This window comes from Procambarus clarkii, chromosome 71 (genome assembly GCF_040958095.1).
Source record: "Procambarus clarkii isolate CNS0578487 chromosome 71, FALCON_Pclarkii_2.0, whole genome shotgun sequence".
Classification (NCBI taxonomy): domain Eukaryota; kingdom Metazoa; phylum Arthropoda; class Malacostraca; order Decapoda; family Cambaridae; genus Procambarus; species Procambarus clarkii.
The window spans coordinates 10078520-10098264 of NC_091220.1; the positions used below are offsets into that span (position 1 = coordinate 10078520).

At 45.8% G+C, this 19745-nt stretch overlaps 1 protein-coding gene across 1 annotated transcript in view; it reads left to right on the forward strand.

Moving 5' to 3' along the window:
• The window catches only part of LOC123745511 (UDP-N-acetylglucosamine transporter), a 105804-nt gene that overhangs the window by 55042 nt on the left and 31017 nt on the right, over window positions 1–19745 (forward strand). Inside the window, exons 6-7 of the mRNA XM_069311961.1 lie at window positions 4605–4720; window positions 12297–12553. Coding sequence (XP_069168062.1) covers window positions 4605–4720; window positions 12297–12553 — 373 coding nt within the window. The remainder of the gene's footprint in view (window positions 1–4604; window positions 4721–12296; window positions 12554–19745) is intronic.

Genomic DNA, 19745 nt, shown 5'->3' on the forward strand with positions numbered 1-19745 from the left:
CTCTTGTAAAGGTATTCCTTATTCCGACTTTCACCCGGTTATCCATTCCTCCGTCCTTACCCGTTGGCAGGCTTATTAGTCGTCTGTTACTGGTAACAAACTACGTACTCTTAAAAGTTGTGTCCTTGTGGCCGTCCTCCTATCACCGTAACCGGCGATGGGAAACGGCTCTGGCGAGGATGCGTATTGGCCATACTCGCTTAACTCATGGTCACTTGATTGAGCGCCGCCCTGCTCCTTATTGTCCTAATTGCACTGTCCCTCTTACAGTCGTGCATATCCTTGTTGAATGTCCTGACTTCTGGGACGAGCGTGTGTCTTGTTTTCCGACCATCCCTCGCGGTTGCTTGTCTCTTGATAGTATTCTTGGCGACTCGGATACTTTTGTTACCGTTTGCCTTGTACGTTTCTGTTCTCGTATTGGCATCCTTGGTGATATTTAGCGCTCTCTGATTATCCCGCACATTTGATGGTGCTACATAGCCTTCCCGGTTTGGTGACTTCTTTTGATAATTACTTACTTACTTCTACCTCTCTGTTAATTTTTTTGTTTTAGTTTCTTACCATTTGGGGTTTGTTTTGTTGTGTCTACCTTTCTGGGTGCCTAACCCCGGTCGATGGAAGATAAGGAAAACCCCCAACCACAAGGGGGTTTTCCAGGGCCATTGCTCCCTGAAATCTCTCTGAAGAGGCCAGGTTCTGGCGCTGGTCCCTGGTAGGTCTGAACTCCATAGCTACTGTCCCGGCCTAATATAACATACATTAGCCCGATAAGCTCCAGGGAGCCTCCGGGGCTCGCTCAGAAAATGGCATTTCATTACATTCAACGCTGGTTTTATTGCATGTTATTTTATGGTGCTTTTGGTATCACTGCTCTTCCCTCCTCTCAGATCAGCAGTTTTGTTGTTTATATTATATGTGTTTTGCAATACAGATTGTGAACCTTGGGTTTCTGAGTGTGATGATTGTGTTGCCGCAACTGACTGCCAGGGCGGCGCACCATCCCACAGCTGTGGTTTGTCGGCATCCACTCTTTGAATATGGCAGCCGGGCAGTTGACAGTTTATCTTTCCTTTCCTACTTTTTGGGGTGTTTTTCATTTAATTTAATGTGCCACTGTTCTTTCCGATAACTCAGTCGTTCAATTATGTATGACATGTCTCAGGTGTAATCTATGTTGGTTATGATATGGGTGGGGAGGTACGTGAATTGGTGTATGCTTACCTCATCACTGCCAATGTGTCGTAAGTAGTTTTGGTAAGCTTGTACTCATCTCGTTGTCCTCTTCTAGTTGTGCTTGCAGGGGTTGCATTTCGGCTTTTTGGGCCTGCCTCTCGACCGTCATTCTACTGGTGTGCACATTCCTGGACTTCTTGAGCTCCTGCGTCTCTATGTTCGCATCCTTCACCTCATCACTGCCTCCTGCATTCCCTTTCCTTACTACTCTGCCTCTGAGCAAATTCTTTCCAAAGTCTCTATGGCTCCTTTGGGTACTCAGTTTCCACCTGTGTCTCATTATGGGTGTACCAATCATATTGATTCATCCATCTTTTTTTACCTTGTCCATTTCCCAGAGGAGTTGGGGGTGGTGGTCATGTCTCCCGGTCTTGTGTTCCCGGGGTAGTCTTGTCTTGTGTACGAGATTGTGGTACTTCTGAATATTATTACCTCAGTCTTGTGCACGAGACTGTGGTACTTCTGAATATTATTACCTCAGTCTTGTGCACGAGATTGTGGTACTTCTGAATATTATTACCTCAGTCTTGTGCACGAGACTGTGATACTTCTGAATATTATTACCTCAGTCTTGTGCACGAGACTGTGGTACTTCTGAATATTATTACCTCAGTCTTGTGCACGAGACTGTGGTACTTCTGAATATTATTACCTCAGTCTTGTGCACGAGATTGTGGTACTTCTGAATATTATTACCTCAGTCTTGTGCACGAGATTGTGGTACTTCTGAATATTATTACCTCAGTCTTGTGCACGAGATTGTGGTACTTCTGAATATTATTACCTCAGTCTTGTGCACGAGATTGTGGTACTTCTGAATATTATTACCTCAGTCTTGTGCACGAGATTGTGGTACTTCTGAATATTATTACCTCAGTCTTGTGCACGAGACTGTGGTACTTCTGAATATTATTACCTCAGTCTTGTGCACGAGACTGTGGTACTTCTGAATATTATTACCTCAGTCTTGTGCACGAGACTGTGGTACTTCTGAATATTATTACCTCAGTCTTGTGTTCACAGACTGTGGTCATTGGGTTGTTCTCTATATTTTATTATGGGCACCGATTTTATGCCTAGCAACCTTGCTCTGTATTCTCGTCCAGCTCCCCAGCCGATGGCGCTTAGTTTCCTTTCCGTATTCCAGCCGTTTTAGCAGTGGGGGCTCATTTCCTCCCTCCCCCACAAAAAAAAATTGCGTATTATCCGCTGGCAAATGCGGTAGGTAGGACCCACTTGTTTCGTTTCCACTGGGCCTTTGTGTTCCTCAAATTCGTCTTTTTGGAGGTTTTCTTCCTCTCGGCTTCACCCTGTAGAGGTTTGGGAGGCCCTTGGATTATATCTGGTTTACTCGGTTACTCCTGTGTTGGATCCTTGTTTTGTTTGAATTCGGTTCCTCTTACAATGATCATGTGCGTTACAAGGTTCCAGTGTCTTCCTGGCTGGCAGCCTGCCTTGACTGGTTGGTGTGGGCCCCCTGCTGGTCTGCTTGTCTGCTAGGCAGGGTTCTGATTCCTGGTAACTTGGCAGAAGTCCCAGTTGGTTGCGTCCCGGGTTCTTGCTTGGCTGGGCCTAGTAATTACCTAAGTGTAGTTACAGGATGAGAGCTACGCTCGTGGTGTGTGGGGTTCTCGGAGTGCATTCATTTCTCTCCTGTGGCTTTGCTCCGGTTGCGATCCTACCTTCCATTTTTTCGACGCGGACCTGGGTCACTCGGTGGTTGCTCGAGCAGCTGTGCAGGAGCCTGAATTTTGCTCTGCCTGTTGGTTTATCTACTGGGCAGGGTTTGGCTTTGGAGGCTGTTCTGGTATCTTCAGAGCGCCCTCTTTTGCCGCTATTGTGATAGCTGAGTTCGTTCCCTGGTGCCCTTGTGTCAGTTGCTGTGTCTCCGGCTTCCTCATCGGGGTTTGGAGGTTCGATGCCATGGCACTTAACTCTCCCGTCACTCAATGTGTTCATGGACTCCTCATCACTCGGTTGGGGCTTTGTGACTAATGCTCTCCAGGTCGGCCAGGGGCGTTGGGTGTCATCCTTCCTCTGAGCTCACAGCACGGTGCAGGAGTTTGCGGCTGTGTGGCAGACGCTGCAAAGGATCTGGCTCCATGGTTCCCTGTGGTTCCCCCATAGTTCATTGTCTCAACCGAAGGGGGATGGGGAGGGTCTTTTCGGTCCGTTGCTTGGGTCTGGTTGCTTCCAGTAGCTCTTCAGAGTTTTCAGGGTTTTGCTCTTTGTGCCGTTCACATTCAGGGTGTGTCCAGTGTCCTGGCAGACAGTCTGTCGTGCTTCATTACTCTTTCCACGGAGTGGATGGTTGACGCCGCCTCCTTCCTTTGCTTTTCAGATGTTGACCTGTTCGTGTTGACGTGGTCTCTGTGTCTCCCGTTGTAAGTGTCACTGTTCCCCGACTGCGAGGCCCTCGCAGTAGAGGGTTTTCGGCAGGACTGGTCGAGGTGGGGGGTTCCTGTACCTCTTTCCCCTGATCCAGCTGTTGCTCTGGGTTCTTGCTCGACTGGATTCATATCGGGGAAGAGTGGTTCTCCTGGCTCCATGGTTGCCAGCCCAGCCTTTGTTTCAGGCACTGCTTGCTTGGTGTCTGAACCCGGGTGTTTTTTCGCAGCTCCGCCTCTTTCAGCAGATCGGGCCAGTGAGGTACCTCGCTGGTTAACCCTTACTGCTCTGCACTACGCATTGGATCTTTCTGACACATGTGTATCGCCATTTGTATGGTGATCAAGTGGCTTCTTTGATGGTATCCCACCTGTGGTCTTGTTCTCAGCGACAATATGAAGTTTCTTGGCAGTCTTTCCATCATGTTCTTTGTCTTCAAAGGTTTTCATAGATTTTGGACCTGGTTGTTTTGTCCTTTCTCTCCTGGCTTTTTCTGGATCAGCATCTCGTGCCTAATGATGTCGCTTCTTGTCGCCCAGTGTTGGCGGAGCTGCTGCATCATGTTCATGCTAGTTTTGAGTAAACCATTTGATTTGAATGAATCATTTCAAGAGTTCTTTTTCCAAGAACCTTACAATTGTCTACATGTATATTGCTTCAGTGACTTTCTGGATGTGTTCCTGGGTGAGAGTGTATATAATAATCCCCTGTTGCTTGCACTTTTGTGAGGGAGGGAAAGGTTGTGGCTCATCCTTGGTAGGCCAAACAGGAGTCCTGTGACAGATGTGACCCAGTACTGGGAAGCCATATTAGTGAGAGAGCTTCTGGAAGCTACCTCGACCCTACCAGAAAGACGCATTTCATTACATTCAATGTTTGGTTTTTAAGTTCGATTACGAAATTTTTTAAAAATAAAATATTACGCTTGTAGTTATGACGGTTTCACACAAATAACCAGCTCTATAATTAATTCATTACAGGAATGTTTTCTATTGCATTTGCTGTAGTAGCAGTGAGCAGCGATAGTTCAGCTATTAAGGAAGGGGGATTCTTCCAGGGTTACTCCTTTGCCACCTGGATGGTAGTACTTATACAGGTCAGTGGACAAAATGACTCTAAATGATTTTAAATAAATATAGCTTCTGTAACGTGCATTATGTACTTGCATTTTTATATACTGTATGCTGTTGCCTTATGTACATTACAGAACATATGACCTTATGGGAAATAATTGTCTATATAGGCCTATATATGACAAATAGTTATTGCCCAGTTTATTTAATAGTATAAAGAGGCTGAGCTCAGAGAAAAAATATTAAGATAAATGAAAGAGGTTGTGGGTTCTGGCTTGAAGGGTGGACTGTGGGTTCTGGCTCAAGGGGGGTGGACTGTGGGTTCTGGCTTGAAGGGTGGACTGAGGGTTCTGGCTCAAGGGGGGTGGACTGTGGGTTCTGGCTCAAGGGGGGTGGACTGTGGGTTCTGGCTCAAGGGGGGTGGACTGTGGGTTCTGGCTTGAAGGGTGGACTGAGGGTTCTGGCTCAAGGGGGGTGGACTGTGGGTTCTGGCTCAAGGGGGGTGGACTGTGGGTTCTGGCTTGAAGGGTGGACTGAGGGTTCTGGCTCAAGGGGGGTGGACTGTGGGTTCTGGCTTGAAGGGTGGACTGAGGGTTCTGGCTCAAGGGGGGTGGACTGTGGGTTTTGGCTTGAAGGGTGGACTGAGGGTTCTGGCTCAAGGGGGGGTGGACTGTGGGTTCTGGCTCAAGGGGGGTGGACTGTGGGTTCTGGCTCAAGGGGGGTGGACTGAGGGTTCTGGCTCAAGGGGGGTGGACTGTGGGTTTTGGCTTGAAGGGTGGACTGAGGGTTCTGGCTCAAGGGGGGGTGGACTGTGGGTTCTGGCTCAAGGGGGGTGGACTGTGGGTTCTGGCTCAAGGGGGGTGGACTGAGGGTTCTGGCTCAAGGGGGGTGGACTGTGGGTTTTGGCTTGAAGGGTGGACTGAGGGTTCTGGCTCAAGGGGGGGTGGACTGTGGGTTTTGGCTTGAAGGGTGGACTGAGGGTTCTGGCTCAAGGGGGGGTGGACTGTGGGTTTTGGCTTGAAGGGTGGACTGAGGGTTCTGGCTCAAGGGGGGTGGACTGTGGGTTCTGGCTTGAAGGGTGGACTGAGGGTTCTGGCTCAAGGGGGGTGGACTGTGGGTTCTGGCTTGAAGGGTGGACTGAGGGTTCTGGCTCAAGGGGGGTGGACTGTGGGTTCTGGCTTGAAGGGTGGACTGAGGGTTCTGGCTCAAGGGGGGTGGACTGTGGGTTCTGGCTTGAAGGGTGGACTGAGGGTTCTGGCTCAAGGGGGGTGGACTGAGGGTTCTGGCTCAAGGGGGGTGGACTGTGGGTTCTGGCTTGAAGGGTGGACTGAGGGTTCTGGCTCAAGGGGGGTGGACTGTGGGTTCTGGCTCAAGGGGGTTGGACTGTGGGTTCTGGCTCAAGGGGGGTGGACTGTGGGTTCTGGCTCAAGGGGGTGGACTGTGAGTTCTGGCTCAAGGGGGGGTGGACTGTGGGTTCTGGCTCAAGGGGGGTGGACTGTGGGTTCTGGCTCAAGGGGGGTGGACTGAGGGTTCTGGCTCAAGGGGGGTGGACTGTGGGTTCTGGCTCAAGGGGGGTGGACTGTGGGTTCTGGCTCAAGGGGGGTGGACTGTGGGTTCTGGCTCAAGGGGGGTGGACTGTGGGTTCTGGCTCAAGGGGGGTGGACTGTGGGTTCTGGCTCAAGGGGGGTGGACTGTGGGTTCTGGCTCAAGGGGGGTGGACTGTGGGTTCTGACTCAAGGGGGGGTGGACTGTGGGTTCTGGCTCAAGGGTGGTGGTGGACTGAAGGTTCTGGCTCAAGGGGGGTGGACTGAAGGTTCTGGCTCAAGGGGGGAGGACTGAAGGTTCTGGCTCAAGGGGGGGAGGACTGAAGGTTCTGGCTCAAGGGGGTGGACTGTGGGTTCTGGCTCAAGGGGGGTGGACTGTGGGTTCTGGCTCAAGGGGGGTGGACTGTGGGTTCTGGCTCAAGGGGGGTGGACTGTGGGTTCTGGCTCAAGGGGGGTGGACTGTGGGTTCTGGCTCAAGGGGGTTGGACTGAGGGTTCTGGCTCAAGGGGGGTGGACTGTGGGTTCTGGCTCAAGGGGGGTGGACTGTGGGTTCTGGCTCAAGGGGGGTGGACTGAGGGTTCTGGCTTAAGGAGGGTGGACTGTGGGTTCTGGCTCAAGGGGGGTGGACTGTGGGTTCTGGCTCAAGGGGGGTGGACTGAGGGTTCTGGCTCAAGGGGGGTGGACTGTGGGTTCTGGCTCAAGGGGGGGAGGACTGAAGGTTCTGGCTCAAGGGGGGTGGACTGAAGGTTCTGGCTCAAGGGGGGAGGACTGAAGGTTCTGGCTCAAGGGGGGGTGGACTGAAGGTTCTGGCTCAAGGGGGGGAGGACTGAAGGTTCTGGCTCAAGGGGGGGAGGACTGAAGGTTCTGGCTCAAGGGGGGTGGACTGTGGGTTCTGGCTCAAGGGGGGTGGTGGACTGAAGGTTCTGGCTCAAGGGGGGTGGACTGTGGGGTTCTGGCTCAAGGGGGGGAGGACTGAAGGTTCTGGCTCAAGGGGGGTGGACTGTGGGTTCTGGCTCAAGGGGGGGTGGACTGTGGGGTTCTGGCTCAAGGGGGGTGGACTGAAGGTTCTGGCTCAAGGGGGGTGGACTGTGGGTTCTGGCTCAAGGGGGGTGGACTGTGGGTTCTGGCTCAAGGGGGGTGGACTGTGGGTTCTGGCTCAAGGGGGGTGGACTGTGGGTTCTGGCTCAAGGGGGGTGGACTGTGGGTTCTGGCTCAAGGGGGGTGGACTGTGGGTTCTGGCTCAAGGGGGGTGGACTGTGGGTTCTGGCTCAAGGGGGGTGGACTGTGGGTTCTGGCTCAAGGGGGGTGGACTGTGGGTTCTGGCTCAAGGGGGGTGGACTGTGGGTTCTGGCTCAAGGGGGTTGGACTGAGGGTTCTGGCTCAAGGGGGGTGGACTGTGGGTTCTGGCTCAAGGGGGGTGGACTGTGGGTTCTGGCTCAAGGGGGGTGGACTGAGGGTTCTGGCTCAAGGGGGGTGGACTGTGGGTTCTGGCTCAAGGGGGGTGGACTGTGGGTTCTGGCTCAAGGGGGGGTGGACTGTGGGTTCTGGCTCAAGGGGGGTGGTGGACTGAAGGTTCTGGCTCAAGGGGGGTGGACTGTGGGGTTCTGGCTCAAGGGGGGTGGACTGAAGATTCTGGCTCAAGGGGGGTGGACTGAAGGTTCTGGCTCAAGGGGGGTGGACTGTGGGGTTCTGGCTCAAGGGGGGTGGACTGTGGGTTCTGGCTCAAGGGGGGTGGACTGTGGGTTCTGGCTCAAGGGGGGGGTGGACTGTGGGTTCTGGCTCAAGGGGGGTGGTGGACTGAAGGTTCTGGCTCAAGGGGGGTGGACTGTGGGGTTCTGGCTCAAGGGGGGGAGGACTGAAGGTTCTGGCTCAAGGGGGGTGGACTGTGGGGTTCTGGCTCAAGGGGGGGTGGACTGAAGGTTCTGGCTCAAGGGGGGTGGACTGAAGGTTCTGGCTCAAGGGGGGGAGGACTGAAGGTTCTGGCTCAAGGGGGGTGGACTGTGGGGTTCTGGCTCAAGGGGGGGTGGACTGAAGGTTCTGGCTCAAGGGGGGTGGACTGTGGGGTTCTGGCTCAAGGGGGGGAGGACTGAAGGTTCTGGCTCAAGGGGGTGGACTGAAGGTTCTGGCTCAAGGGGGGTGGACTGTGGGGTTCTGGCTCAAGGGGGGGAGGACTGAAGGTTCTGGCTCAAGGGGGGTGGACTGTGGGGTTCTGGCTCAAGGGGGGGGAGGACTGAAGGTTCTGGCTCAAGGGGGGTGGACTGAAGTTTCTGGCTCAAGGGCCAGAAACCAGTATAGAAGGTTAACGTTTGCTCACAACTCATTGATGTCTTTTCATTGATATTTATGTGCCAACTCTTTAACATCAATAACAGTGATGAAGAATTTGTTCAATGTCTTTGCTGCTTTTCGAATTTTATTCTTGAAGATTAAAATTTGGTTTCGTCCTTTGCTGAAAAATTTTGCTTGTTAGTTATGGCAATTAACCCTTAGACCGAGCATATTTCCGCACATATTGAGGACCTTATTGTGAAATATATTTGAATTATGTAAAAAAACTTAAAAATGTTAAACAAATCTCCAACTTATTGGCTTCAGTGTCCTGAAACTTTCATCAAATTATTTCCAAAAAATTATTTTAGACGAATTTCTAAAAAATAAGAACGTTTTGTTGATAAGGAGAACATCTCCTAATAACTGGAACTGAAGGATTATGCAGTAATAAAGAGATACAAGCACCTGTCCGACACTCAATGAAGAAGAACAGTAGTAAGAAGTGTCCACAAAGTGGATATTTTTTTTTTTTTTTTTTTTTTTTTTTTTTTTTTTTTTTTTTGAGATATATACAAGAGTTGTTACATTCTTGTAGAGCCACTAGTACGCGTAGCGTTTCGGGCAAGTCCTTAATCCTATGGTCCCTGGAATACGATCCCCTGCCGCGAAGAATCGTTTTTTCATCCAAGTACACATTTTACTGTTGCGTTAAACAGAGGCTACAGTTATGCAGCTGGTGCTTCTATATCATTGCTGAGTAATACATAATAACACAAATAATAATGAGTAACTATGCTATTATGCTCTATTTTGTTATAGATCATATAAATACATTGTCCAGTGTTAGTATATGTTACTTTCATCAATGTCCCAAAAATATTTTTTTTTTTAAGATTTTAGTTATTTTTTCTCCTTTGTTTATTACCTGATTGTGTTGTAACCCTAACATCCTGGAGAATGCTTATATTTCCCTAACTATGTGAAGACAGAGTGAAATTGGTCGACAAATAAGTCGGTCACAACTGACAAAACTTGGGACTTTTAATTTTTTTTGGCTGATATTTTATCTTTTTTTTTAAACTCTTTTCTTTGTCTCTTTAGGTTGTTTTGATGATTAGGGACCAAATTAGGGCTTTTTCATTTATATAAAGTATACCCTAAATATATCCCCTAAATCATTATAATTATCCCTATATTTTGTGTTTTTTGCGGTTATTATTCCTTGATGTCATTTCAACACATATTGACCTACAACTTTCACATATTCGAGTACGAATGCCAGACAATGTTTATTAAAACTTACAATTATATTAGCAAATTAAAACTACCTTTATTCATTGTTGATAACTTCAACTTCAATTATCTCTGAAAATAGTGTGTCATCTTTGAGTGCTTCTAAAATTCTCGTTTTTTACCGATTGTCACTATTTTGACATATTGTGTGCTCAGCTGTCTTTTCTACAATCCCATCAGAATGGATTTTCCATAAACTTTATACATTTGGAGTTATAATTTTTTTTTCTAAATTTGCCACATATTGTCTCCACTCGATTATCCGAACTATATGGGAATAACCCCCAGCCGGATAATCACGTATTCCGGATAATAGTACTTTTTCACATATGAGTCCAAAAGGGACCATTTCCAACAATTTTTATACCACACTCTTGATTTGAATTATCACACTAATTAGTGTGTGGGGCTGGGTGGGTGGTTAGCTGCCTAGCTGGTAGGTGGGCAGGGAAAGTGGGTGTGCAGGCAGGAATAGGTGGGTTTTGGATGAGTGGATGGCAGGCAGATGGGCTTGGTGGATGAACAGGTTCGAGCAGGCAAGTGGGTGAGCAGGCAGGTGGGTGAACAGGTGGGTAGGTGGATTTGGCAGGTAGGTGGGTGGGCAGGTAGGTGGGTGAACAGGTGGTTGGGTGGACAAGTGTTCAGGTGGGTGGGTGGGCAAGCAGGCAGATGGGTGAACAGGTGGGTGGGTGGGCAAGCAGGCAGATGGGTGAACAGGTAGCTGGGTGGGCTATCAGGCAGGTAGGTGAACAGATGGGTGGATGGATTGGCAGGTGGGTGGGTAGGGAAGTGGGTGAACAGGTGGGTGAGTTGGCAACACTGAAACAGACACAGATGACATGTGTGATCTCCTGCCTGGTCACCCCCCCCCCCCCTCCCCCACCTCACGCCAGCCTTCCCATCTCCCCTCCACAAGTGTCGACACGTGGGTGTTGACACGCTGTACGATGACTTTAACATATGCGCCTTAAGTTCTGTTAAATCCTATTTTATTTTATTGTAAGTATTTAAATGAATAAATAGCAAATCAAATACTGTACTGTACTGTTCAACTATTATAATGTTATTTAATTAATACTTGTAACTAGCTCTCCACAGCAATAAGAAGACAATATAATTCTTGCAACACCGCCAACTCCACCTTCCTTTGTTAGGCTTAACGCGAGTCTCTCACACACACAACAGTTCTTCCTTCCTCCGTGACCAACTCCCTTCCTCCGTGACCAACTCCCTTCCTCCGTGACCAACTCCCTTCCTCCGTGACCAACTCCCTTCCTCCGTGACCAACTCCCTTCCTCCGTGTCCAACTCCCTTCCTCCGTGACCAACTCCCTTCCTCCGTGACCAACTCCCTTCCTCCGTGACCAACTCCCTTCCTCCGTGACCAACTCCCTTCCTCCGTGACCAACTCCCTTCCTCCGTGACCAACTCCCTTCCTCCGTGACCAACTCCCTCCCTCCGTGGCCAACTCCCTCCCTGATGTTATCCCCAAGGTGGTCCCTCCCAATGCTCCCCGCTCCCCCGACACCACCCACCCACCCACCCTACCCCCTCCTACACCATGCGGCTGAATGGCCGCAAGTTAACCCGCTCCGATTTTTTATCCGGCTCCGATGGACATTTTGGCTGGATATTGAGAACATTTTCCGGTCACGATTTTGGCCGTATAAGGGCGTTTTCCGAATATTCGAATCCTGGATAATTGAGTGTCTACAGTATTTCAAATACCTTATTGACGATTTTTTTTACATTACTATACTGGAAACCTATATTCTAATTTGATGAAAATGAAGATCATATGCTATTCTGAGAGAACAACAACATTAAATGAATAATTGGTGATAGTTCATATTTGTTATTCTGAATTGAAAATCTGAGGTTTTGAATATTCAATTTTAAAATTTTGATTTTCTTGTTTTTCAAGTTATGCTGTAAACATTTATACAAAGTTGGAACATTTTTGCCTAGTTGATTAAGCAAAAAAAAAACAAAAAACTGGAAAGTGTTTGTGCAAGTTTTAAAAACTTATCTAAAATTATTTTATGTCAAATCATATATGTATGTATTGTGCTGTTGAAGGGTTAATGAAAGAATTGTCACATGTTTGCGTGCAAAAAAAAGATGTATTAATAAAAATATGTATGAAATGGTAGTGTACAGTTCAGTAATTGAGAATGATAACTTGTGGAAATAACGTTAAAAAGAAAATGTATAATTTAAACATTATTGACAAAGTACCAAGTATGTACTGCTCTGCTACTTTATAGTAAATAAAGGTGATGTAGAAAAGCTGTTGTATGGGTATTGTTACTTTGAGGTGCTTCAAGGTAACAATACCCATACAACAGCTTTTCTACATCACCTTTATTTACTATAAAGTAGCAGAGCAGTACATACTTGGTACTTTGTCAATAATGTTTAAATTGCAGTTGTTACTGCAATTTTAAACTTGGTTGCCGTTAAATATTTATCTAATGTAAATATTATTTCAGGCATTTGGTGGGCTGGTAGTGTCTGTGGCAATGAAGTATGCCGACAACATCCTGAAGGGATTTGCTACATCATTGTCTATTGTAATGTCTACTCTGGTCTCGTGGCTGGTCCTAGGAGATGCTGCTCCGTCCACACAGTTTGTCATTGGAGCGTCGATTGTTATATCATCAACGGTACTATACGGTTTAACCCCTCAGAAAGAGGGCAGGTATGCTTCAAGTGCTCAACTAACATCTATCAACAGTTCTCATAAGGTGTAAGACATGTGTTGTTTGGTAGCTTGCTTCCAATATCTAACTGTACAGCTTCACATATTAATGGTGGTTTATTGTGGCAGTTATCCGGGCAAGGTATTTGTTCTTTATCATTGTACAGTATTATATACCTCATGTGTATTACTTAAGTTATATAATAACTTAGTGCTTATTAACCATTGAGTCAGGATGAGTACTAACATGTCTGAAATGATTATCTGAAAGTATTTATTGCTTTTAAGTTTTTTGGGTTTAGTAGAAATAGATGTTATAGCTATTAAGCAACTAACAAATTATGCAGGAGAGAGAAGAATGAGAAGGTGGTATATACTGTTCGCAAATTTGAAGAAAGCATTTCAGCAGGGTTCTGCATGATGAACTTTTACGGAAATGTTAACATTCGGTAAAGGATGCTTGTAGCATGGGTGAACGATTTTCTTGGATGCTGGCCGTAATACTGTACTGTGGAGTGATGTGGGCCACAGAACTATGGACTTCTTATGGCAGCTATTTTGCTGCACTGGTGAAGCTTGAGTGCTTTATTAAAATCCAGCAGGCTTTGTTAGCGAGTTCTTTCGAGTGTCTGCTGAGGAAGAATGGAGACCAACGCTGTCTGTGGTCTCCTTGTGGTAAACATATTTACGCCTTCTGCTCTATAATAAAAATGATATTTGACAACTGAATCTTCCCGATCTCAGCCTCTGGGAAGTCATATGTCCTGTCCAGGAACATGTTACTTCCCAGTGTGAATACAATACATGTTGGATGTTAACCCATGGTGCTTCGACTTGACAAAATCAAAGTTACTCTTTTGAAACCCTAATGGTCTACTACATTGTGGTAATTATGATCCTGCATATTCACGGTACTTTGCTCACTATAAAATACAAATTTTGTCCATGTTGTTGCTTCAGAGACCTTGACTGAGTCACCACCCCCTACCTTTCTGCAGTCTGCTGCTGAGTGTCTCCCACACATCGTAGAGAGGGACATGGATTCCTGACATCCATGTCCCTCTCAGTCCTTTTTCATGAACAAGGGGAAAAGGACAAACTATACTCAAAGAAACAATGAACCCAATTGTTACAGGCCTCGGGGTAAAGGGAAATACCCACCCAACAGGCGGCAGAATGAGAGTACAAATGCCATCATTTTGTAGCAAACCAGATATCACTCAATGTCATGAGTAGCAAATGCAGGCTCAGCAGGTCAATTCATAATGAGCAACACTGAAAACCTGCAGAGCTTGCCAGGGCCAGAAGGTAAGGACCAAGCAGGACATCCCAGACACTACATCTACACTACACTACAGACGCTCTCATCCTGTAACTACACTTAGGTAATTACTAGGAAAACTTCCCTCCTAAAAAACAACTAGCACAACCTCAGGATAAGCGCAACTATGGAAGGCATCAGCAGCTTGTTGTATGTACAAGCACGTGAACTCTAGTGCCTCATTTAATCAACAATCCTCAGAATTTCTCTTAACCTCAGAGTCTTACAGAGGAGTGAGTGACACTTGCGCTACTCAGGGCAAGGCAACCTACACAACAGGAAGCCCTTTACAGGGACGAACTCCTGAACCCCACTAGGGATGTCGCCTTGTCAGGGCAGAGACGGCACTAGACGAGAGCTTAGGGTAGGGCTTCCCTAAACACACACAGCTTGAAGCGAGTGATTACCAAAGTTCACGCAACAAGTGTGGCATGTAAACACATGCACGTTCTTGTGGGAGGGTTGAGGGCTGGGGAGCTCCAATGTTTTTTAAATTTTGCTGGGGTAAATAGGAAATATCAGAATGAAAAGTGCATAAACATGTATGAATACCTGCCAAACAGATGGAAGCCAAAACAAAGTTGCAGAAACAGTGTTTTTGAAGAAAATAGTGAGGGAGCATGTGGTGACCAAAACAAAGATGGCTGCCGGCATGAAGAACTAAGCAGAAGAGAAATTAATTTTGGTGGTTTTTGACGAGGAAAATATTAACAGGAGTGGCTTTCACAACAGGTTGGCAAAATAGCAATCATTGTAAAGAATCACGTGGAAAGAGTCACACATTTGAGCAGCAGTAATGAAAGCATAAGAAGCAAAGTTACAACTTTGGTCATATAAGGGAATTATGCGAATATAAGAATCACTAGGAAACTATAGGAAAAGTCCTGGAGGAGGAAAATAAAGTATTCAAGATAGCTCTTGGAAGTTAAATCAAATCCAGATGGTAGTGAGTTCACTAGGTTAGGCAAGGAAATTCAGCATGGAAAAGAGGCTTCATTAGAAAGGCTAGAAATGGTTACACAGGATATAGGAAAGTGCAAGGAGGATATGCTGCTAACCCCCATGCACAAGTGGCCAGAGAGAGTAATATTAAGAGCAGTTAAGGAAGTGACCAAGCAACAGATGTGGCCAGAGAAAGTAATATGAAAAGCAGTTAAGGAAGTGACCAAGCAACAGATGTGGCCAGAGAAAGTAATATTAAAAGCAGTTAAGGAAGTGACCAAGCAACAGATGTGGCCAGAGAGAGTAATATTAAGAGCAGTTAAGGAAGTGACCAAGCAACAGGTGTGGCCAGAGAGAGTAATATTAAAAGCAGTTAAGGAAGTGAACAAGAAACAGATGTGGCCAGAGTGAAAGTAATATTAAGAGCAGTTAAGGAAGTGACCAAGCAACAGGTGTGGCCAGAGTGAAAGTAATATTAAGAGCAGTTAAGGAAGTGACCAAGCAACAGATGTGGCCAGAGAGATAGTAATATTAAGAGCAGTTAAGGAAGTGACCAAGCAACAGGTGTGGCCAGAGAGACAGTAATATTACGAGCAGTTAAGGAAGTGACCAAGCAACAGGTGTGGCCAGAGAGAGTAATATTAAAAGCAGTTAAGGAAGTGAACAAGCAACAGATGTGGACAGAGAGAGTAATATTAAGAGCAGTTGAGGAAGTGACCAAGCAACAGGTGTGGCCAGAGTGAAAGTAATATTAAGAGCAGTTAAGGAAGTGACCAAGCAACAGGTGTGGCCAGAGAGAGTAGAGCAGTTAAGGAAGTGACCAAGCAACAGGTGTGGCCAGAGTGAAATTAATATTAAGAGCAGTTAAGGAAGTGACCAAGCAACAGGTGTGGCCAGAGAGAGTAGAGCAGTTAAGGAAGTGACCAAGCAACAGATGTGGCCAGAGAGACAGTAATATTACGAGCAGTTAAGGAAGTGACCAAGCAACAGGTGTGGCCAGAGTGAAAGTAATATTAAGAGCAGTTAAAGAAGTGACCAAGCAACAGATGTGGCCAGAGAGATAGTAATATTAAGAGCAGTTAAGGAAGTGACCAAGCAACAGGTGTGGCCAGAGAGACAGTAATATTACGAGCAGTTAAGAAAGTGACCAAGCAACAGGTGTGGCCAGAGTGAAAGTAATATTAAGAGCAGTTAAGGAAGTGACCAAGCAACAGGTGTGGCCAGAGTGAAAGTAATATTAAGAGCAGTTAAGGAAGTGACCAAGCAACAGGTGTGGCCAGAGTGAAAGTAATATTAAGAGCAGTTAAGGAAGTGACCAAGCAACAGGTGTGGCCAGAGAAAAAGTAATATTACGAGCAGTTAAGGAAGTGACCAAGCAACAGGTGTGGCCAGAGAGAAAGTAATATTAAGAGCAGTTAAGGAAGTAACCAAGCAACAGGTGTGGCCAGAGAAAAAGTAATATTACGAGCAGTTAAGGAAGTGACCAAGCAACAGGTGTGGCCAGAGAGAAAGTAATATTAAGAGCAGTTAAGGTAGGGACCATGCAACAGATGTGGCCAGAGAGACAGTAATATTAAGAGCAGTTAAGGAAGGGACCAAGCAACAGATGTGGCCAGAGAGACAGTAATATTAAGAGCAGTTAAGGAAGGGACCAAGCAACAATATGAATCTACAAGACCTTGACCAACATGTTTCAGCAAAGAGCCAACACAAAGTGCAACACTACAGATAAACCAGCACAACCCAACAAAGCATGAACTGGGAATGTCAATATTATGCCCGGTGTGCATGTAAATATGGGCTATCAGGAAGAGCTAATGGAACATGTAAATATAAACACCCGAGAAACTGCAGAAATATCCTAAATACTGCTGCTCTGCTGCTATGCTGCTCTGAAAATTGCAAATTTTTCCATCCAAAATTGTGTAAAAGTTGACTATACAAGAAGGAATATTTTAAGAGATTGCTCAGCATTTCATATCAAAGGAACCAAGTGAATAAATCAAGAGTGCAATTATGAATTATGAAATTATACATACTAGTGGCATTATTTAGTATGAGAAAGGAAAAGAATGGCAAGAAATGTCCAAACTCTACCATCAACTAGGTCTAATACTAGACAGGATGCAAAGTGTAACACCCCTTCCACAACCACAGATATTAACACCAAGTTAAATACCCAGCACTTCCACAAATATGATAACATCTTTCTTATTCGCCAACATTTAAGACATCGAAACATGCAAAACAAAGTCCGCTTTCTAACTGGTCTCCTAAATGAGGCAGATGCACGTTTGCAGCTTTGACTGAAACCACACAAAGGACTATCATGACAAGGAGATACCAGAATTCAATCTTTTCAGATGGGATAGAAACCATAGGCTACAGGGGTGGGGTCAGCCTGTACATCGGACACACACACACACACACACACACACACACACAGCTGCTAAACAACACAAATGATATGGTGGAAGTGCTCATACACAAAATAGAAATTCTAAATGTGGTGATTATCCTTATGTGTAAATCACCAGATGCAAATCCTCAGCAGTTAAAGGCTAACGTATGAAAATAAAATACTGCTTGGAAAACCTCACAAATCCTGCCCCAAACATTATCTGGTTTGGCAACGTCAAATTATGGTACTTAAAATGGAAAAATGTGGCAAATACAGTTATACCTGAGAGAATCCCAGGAAGCAGTTTAAGTAAACAGTCACACACAGCTGACTTTTTGCAGATGTGTGACATATTTGCCTTAAACCAGGAAACAGTAGAACCAACTAGGAAAGAACACTCCTAAGATCATATTTTTACAAACAATGATGAACTGGGAGCCGAGTCGGCCGAGCAGACAGCACGCTGGAATTGTGATCCTGTGGTCCTGGGTTCTATCCCAGGCGCCGGCAAGAAACAATGGGCAGAGTTTCTTTCACCCTATGCTCCTGTTACCTAGCAGTAAAATAGGTACCTGGGTGTTAGTCAGCTGTCACGGGCTGCTTCCTGGGGGTGGAGGCCTGGTCGAGGACCGGACCGCGGGAACACTAAAGCCCCGAAATCATCTCAAGATAACCTCAAGATAACTGATTAGGGACATAATGATGACAAATACATGTTACTCAGTTACACTCTAATTGAAGTTCAGACATGCATGAGTAATAGACCTGTGTAACCAGCTTCGCATCCAAGAGGAGGAGAATTCAGCTAATTCAATAACAGATTAACTAGCAACTGCAAACCCTCACAGAACTTTAAGAACAAGAGGTCATAGATTTAAACTAGCTAAACACAGATGCCGAAGAAATATAAGAAAATTCACTTTTGCAAAGAGAGTGGTAGACGGTTTGAACAAGTTAGGGGAGAAGGTGGTGGAGGCCAAGACCGTCAGTAGTTTCAAAGCATTATATGACAAAGAGTGCTGGGAAGACGGGACACCACGAGCGTAGCTCTCATCCTGTAACTACACTTAGGTAATTACAGAAATATGCTAGGAAAGACAGCTAGATAATGCAAACTAGAACCAGTTCCTGGAGAAAATAGCCACAGTAACACTTGAAATATGTGCAAGTCACTAAGGAGAAAGAGAAAAAGATGCAAATTGGAACGAGAATGGCATTCCTTTTATAAGCAAAGAAAACAAATTGTAGAACATCTAAAATGCTCCACTCTATTGCAAGAATGACAAAGAAAGCTATGTAGAGAAATAGAAACAAATGAGCTTAGGTTGCAAGAATCATAAAATCCAGGAGAGACAAAGAGAGCAAAAGACCATAAGGAAACTAGAGAGGAATCTAAAATATTTTTTCTCCTTGCAAAATCTAGAACAAAAACTACATCCTGTATTGGGCCCTTGTACAAGGGTGATAGAACCTTCACAGAAGACAGCAATGAAATGAGGGAAATACTAAGGTTACAGTGCGATTGTTTTCAGTGAATGCTTAAAGACATTGTAGATCAATGATCCAAATGAAAGCATGATGAATTTGACACCACCATCGAACCATATAGATGTTACCCTAACCCCACTCAACTTTGAAGTAGCATAGACCATGCACTTTGCACCAGATCCAGACTCCTGGAATTCTATATTCGTCAAGAATTGCAAAACACCACTATCACAGGCCCTAAACATCTTTTGGAGACAGATCCTACATGCTGATGTTATCCTTGACATATTAAAACAGTGGGGATTGTCTCACTTCACAAAGGAGGTAGAAAAGCTAACACAAAAAATTATTAACCAATAGCTCTTAACTTTGCACGTCATAAAAATCTTAAGAGTGCCAAGAAGTAAGGTCACAAAACACATGGGAGTAAGTGTCTACATAACCCTTGGTAACATTGGTCTAAAACAGGGTGCTCCTGTCTCACAATTGCTAAACCACTATGACATGGCCTTTGATGCCATGGAAGACAAACATAACGCTGATGTAATATACGCAGATTTTCCAAAAGCTTTCGACAGATGTGACCATGGTGTTATTTTTTCACAAAAGGAATTATACTGGCAATGTAGTGAGGTAGTGCTTTAACATCCTCACTAACAGAACACAGAGTGTAATAGTCAAGAAAGTAAAATATGAATCTAGTGTGAAAAGCTTAGTCTCCCAAAGTATCGTGCTTCCTTCAGTACGTTTCCTCTTCCTCATATCATACATAGACTGTGATACAAAATACAGTACTGTATTATCCTTCAGACATAGGCAAGGATACAAAGAAGAGTACTGCACTCCCTGATCTTGCTATCGGACCTCAATCGTTCATTTATTTCATATATTCGTTTGCGATCCAGCCCCAGTCTATGTAGTTCAGCAGCTGGCCATGGAGTTGCCAGGTGCACGATTGGTGTTTTGTTTTTGTTTAGCCAAGGCAGACAAAACCCTCCCCTCTATTTCACCATTTTATATCTGCACATTTTGGGCATTCTGCTACTAGTGCGTCAGAAAATGCAGGAAATATGTTGTTTAGGACATCA